The sequence below is a fragment of the Nannospalax galili genome, unplaced genomic scaffold (assembly GCF_000622305.1).
Source record: "Nannospalax galili isolate Female #2095 unplaced genomic scaffold, S.galili_v1.0 scaffold5431, whole genome shotgun sequence".
Lineage (NCBI taxonomy): Eukaryota > Metazoa > Chordata > Mammalia > Rodentia > Spalacidae > Nannospalax > Nannospalax galili.
Genome location: NW_008330296.1, coordinates 4,695 through 8,719, shown reverse-complemented (window position 1 = coordinate 8,719; position 4,025 = coordinate 4,695). Strand labels below are relative to the sequence as shown.

The window sequence follows — 4,025 nt, the reverse complement described above, 5'->3', positions numbered from 1 at the left end:
GAACCCGGGGCTTCCCGGAGCCCTTTAGCGGCTTTGACTCCCTTTGCACCCCATAGCCCCCCTTTCTTTGCACACCTCTGCTTTGCCCTGCTGCCCCAGAGTCTACCTTTGGTCTGCTGCGCGAGTTCCATGTCCTTCTTAATCTGATCGGTTCTGTTGGATTCTTTTTCCTTTTCCTTTATTTCTCTCTTGTTGGCTTTGTGGTCTCTCCAGCCCACGTAGATGGCCCCCAAAAGGAGGAGGGTTAGCAGGGGCAGCGTCCAAATCAAAGCTACCTTCCATGGAGACGCCCTGGGGAAGAAGGGCTCTGACAGGGGCATGCGGGCACAGTCAGAGAGCGGTCTAGAGGGACCCCTTCAGCCTCCCTCTCCCTTTCCGTCCTTATCATCCCCCATCAGGCGCGGCCCTCACTGACCTGGGAGGAGGATGGCCGATGCTTTCTCTTGGCCATAGAGGAGATTTTGGACGGAGCAGGTCACACTGCCCAGGGTTTCATCTGTGACCACCAGAGACGTCTCCACGTGGAAGAGCCCATTGCTGTCCTGGGTCTGTGACTCAGCGGGGGAAGGCAGAGTCACTCCCGCACTGTCTCTCCACTGCACCTTGGGTTTTGGGAACCAGCCACTTGAGGAACATAGTACTCGGATCCCGTTCTCCTCCAGTCCTGTCATTCGAACACGAGGGGCCGAGCCCAAACCTGGGGAGAGGACACGTACCTGGAGCTTGTGGTCCTCCCGGCTCAGAGTGCTTGAGGCTGAAGGGCGTGCTGACCTTCACTAGATTAAAAAGCCTAGTGCTCAGGGGTCAGCTGAGGCTGGCCTGTGACTCAGTGTGACCTCAGCTTACTGCCTTTGCAAGTGCTTAGATGAGGCAATTTGGGGTCATTGCAGGAAGAGAAAAGATTAGGAGAAATTAAAACTTGAAAACTGGCCCAATTTTATCGATTGCTTTTCTGTCTTGATTTAGTGAAAGTTATGTTTGAGGGTGTCAGTATTACTACCAAATACATTTTCTGGGGTCAGTTAGGATGTCAAAACAGGTTCAGAGGCTGGGGAGGTAGACCAGTCAGTAAAAGACTTGTGAGAACCAGAGTTCAATCACCAAAACCCACTTAAGAAATCCGGGTGTGGAGGGGCTGGAGAGATGGCTCAGGGGTTAAGAACACTAGTTGTTCTTGTAGAAGAGTTCCAGGGGATCCAACCGCCTCTTCTGTCCTCCGTGGGCATTGCATGACACAGGTGCACTTACCTACATGCTGGTAATACACTCATACACATAAAATAAAAATAATAAATAAAATATTTTTTAAAATCCAGTTGTGGTGGCACACGCTTGTAATCCCAGCGCTGTGGAGGCAAGGACAGGTAGATCCCTGGGGTTCCCGAGCCAGCAGAGCTGAATGGTTGAGTGACTATCTCAAGAAACAGGTGGGTGGTGTCCTTTGGAACGATACCTGAGGTTTACCTATGGCATGCACAAAACATGTGCACACACACAACTAGAACAAACCCCTCAGGTTCAGAAGTGTTAACTTTGGTAATGTTAAACTCTACTGAAGTACACATTCTCATCCACATACACAATGTAGGAAACAGACATTCCCCAAATATACAGCCAGGACCACAGCCAGCTCTAGGCATCAGGAAGTCCTCAGCTTGCCCTTTGCCTCACATCGTGACTGACCTCCTGTGTCAAATTCACATACCTATAACATGAAGCTCAACTGAAGCCCCTTGGGAGGTGGCCCCATCTGTAAAGTGACACCAGTACTGGCCACTGTCAGAGGCCCTGACCTGCTGTATCAGCAGAGTCACACTGCCCTTGGCAATGGCGTCTCCCAGCATCCGGGTCCTGCCTTGGTACTCCGGCATCTGCTCCTGTCTTTGCTCCTGTCCATTCTGGAAGACCAGCACAGCACGGGAGAGCTGAGTGTGGTACCACCGGATGTGCATGTGAGCCACACTCTGTGGAGGAAACACCTGGCAGGGCAGGGTGGCATCCGCTCCCAGCAGGACTCTGAGTGGCACAGCTGATCCCTTCACTGAAAACCTGGACACATCTGGGGACCAGAGACAGATTGTGAGAGCAAGTTAGAGACATGAGATTAAAATACCCGTCTGCATTTTCATATTTAGGGACCTAAATATATTTCTCCTTTGTTATTTTCCAAAAGTGTTAACATTTTATTTAGTTTAAAGATTAATTTTTATTATTTTAAATTATGTCTCTGTGTGTGTGTGTGTGTGTGTGTGTGTGTGTGTGTCTATGTGCATGTGAGTACAGGTGATTGCTGAACTTTGGATCCTCTGGATCTGGAGTTACACAGGTGGTTCTGAGTCTGCCGATATGGGTGCTGGGAATTGAATTCAGGTCCTTTGGAAGAGCTGTAAGCCCTCAAGTGCTGAGCCATCCTTCCAGCCTCCCCAAATGTATTAAATTTTAATACTTATAAATCTTAATAGATATATGTGTGTGCATTCCTTTCTCCCCCCCCCCCCGTGTGTGTGTGTGCGTGTGTGTGTGCGTGCGTGTTCTGAGGTCTTTTAGGATGTCAACATTGTTCAGAAACATTAATTTCTTTGGTATTTGAAATCTAATAGAGTTACACAGTGTTATGTCATTGCATAGTTTAGGAAACTGACATTCTGCAAGTATATAAATACATCCTAACTCACAAGAGCAGTAGGAGTCAGAGAGAGGGAGGGAGGGAGAGAGAGAGAGAGAGAGAGAGAGAGAGAGAGAGAGAGAGAGAGAGAGATTAAAAGTCTAATTAGGAGGTGACTGGAGTGAGGAGAGGTCAGGTGGTTGTCAGAGAACTGAGTATGAGCTTAGAGGTCATGGTGGTGGCCAGTGAGTCCCAGAAAGTGTGGGCAGGGAAGCTCAGGGCCAGGACCGTCACAGAGGCCATCGTGCCAGACGGGGGCCCTTTTCCCTCCAGGCTCAGGGTACCTTGGTACCTCAGGGGACGTAGGTTGTGGGCATTGGAAGTTTTGATGCTGGGGCTTGGTATAGTTTGGTGATGGAGTAGTTGCTTAGCATGTATGGTGCCCTGAGCTTGATCTGCCTTTATGTTCACCACTTGACAGAAGATCAAGGAGATGAAAATACCATTCGTGTGATCGCCTACCAACCCAGGGTCTGAAAAGTTCACACAGAGAGGTCCTTTTATTTTATGAAAGACGGACTCGTGTCTCAGAGAGAACAAGTGATTTATCCAAGATCACAACCAAAGAGAGTTGAGGAATTCTGAGTCTAAACCTTTTGTTCTCCCTTGCCCACACACTCTATTCCCTCAAACCATGAGCCAAATTAAGCCTCTGCCCCATCGACCCTCCCCACCCAAGTTGCTTCTTGTCAGGTATTTTGTCAGAGCAAGGAGAAAACAAACACAGCTGTGAACGTTCACATAGTATTTTGTCTCCCCTCCGGAGCTGAGGACCAAACCCAGGGCCTTGCGCTTGCTAGGCACTGAGCTAAATCCCCAACCCCCACATAGTGTATTTTAACAAACAGATACAAGCAAACAGGCTGACCTCGCCACGCTCAGTGAAGGTTTAGGTAGACAGTACAGTTCTGAATTTTATGAAAACTATCAAATGAAAGGGAGGAAATTTCCTTGTTCAGAGGAAGACTGAATACATTTACATGAGAGAAGTTATTAAAAAAACAAAACGATAAGTAGAAAGCACGAGGCGGAACACCAACCTGCGGACAATCCCGGGGACGCCAGGCAAAGCAGAAGGAGGAGAGAGCCGGCTGCAGAGAAGCCAGCGTCAGTCATCTTCAGAGTGGAGCGTCAAGTTCACTCTGAGGAAGGCAGCAGGCGCAAGTTCTTAGACTTACCGCCATCCACATATTTCTAGCTGTTTCTCCCTCACAAACCTTGAGCCCAAGCCCACCGACTCCCACCCTTCTTCAGGGGTTTTTATTTCCTCTTTTCATTCTGAAAACCAAAGGTTTTCCACAGGTGCAGGAAACTGTCAGCTGTTTCTGCGCCCTGGGTGATATCTTGCTTTTTTGTGGGT

General features: G+C 48.8%; 1 protein-coding gene across 1 annotated transcript in view; it reads right to left on the bottom strand.

The window, feature by feature from the left end:
- LOC103742369 (butyrophilin-like protein 1) overlaps window positions 1-4,025 on the bottom strand; it is an 8,870-nt gene that overhangs the window by 4,195 nt on the left and 650 nt on the right. The window contains exons 2-5 of the mRNA XM_017800731.2: window positions 3,706-3,807; window positions 1,706-2,059; window positions 416-697; window positions 107-307 (exon numbers count right to left, since the gene is read on the bottom strand). Of these exons, the coding sequence (XP_017656220.2) occupies window positions 107-307; window positions 416-697; window positions 1,706-2,059; window positions 3,706-3,781 (913 nt within the window). The 5' untranslated portion in view covers window positions 3,782-3,807. The remainder of the gene's footprint in view (window positions 1-106; window positions 308-415; window positions 698-1,705; window positions 2,060-3,705; window positions 3,808-4,025) is intronic.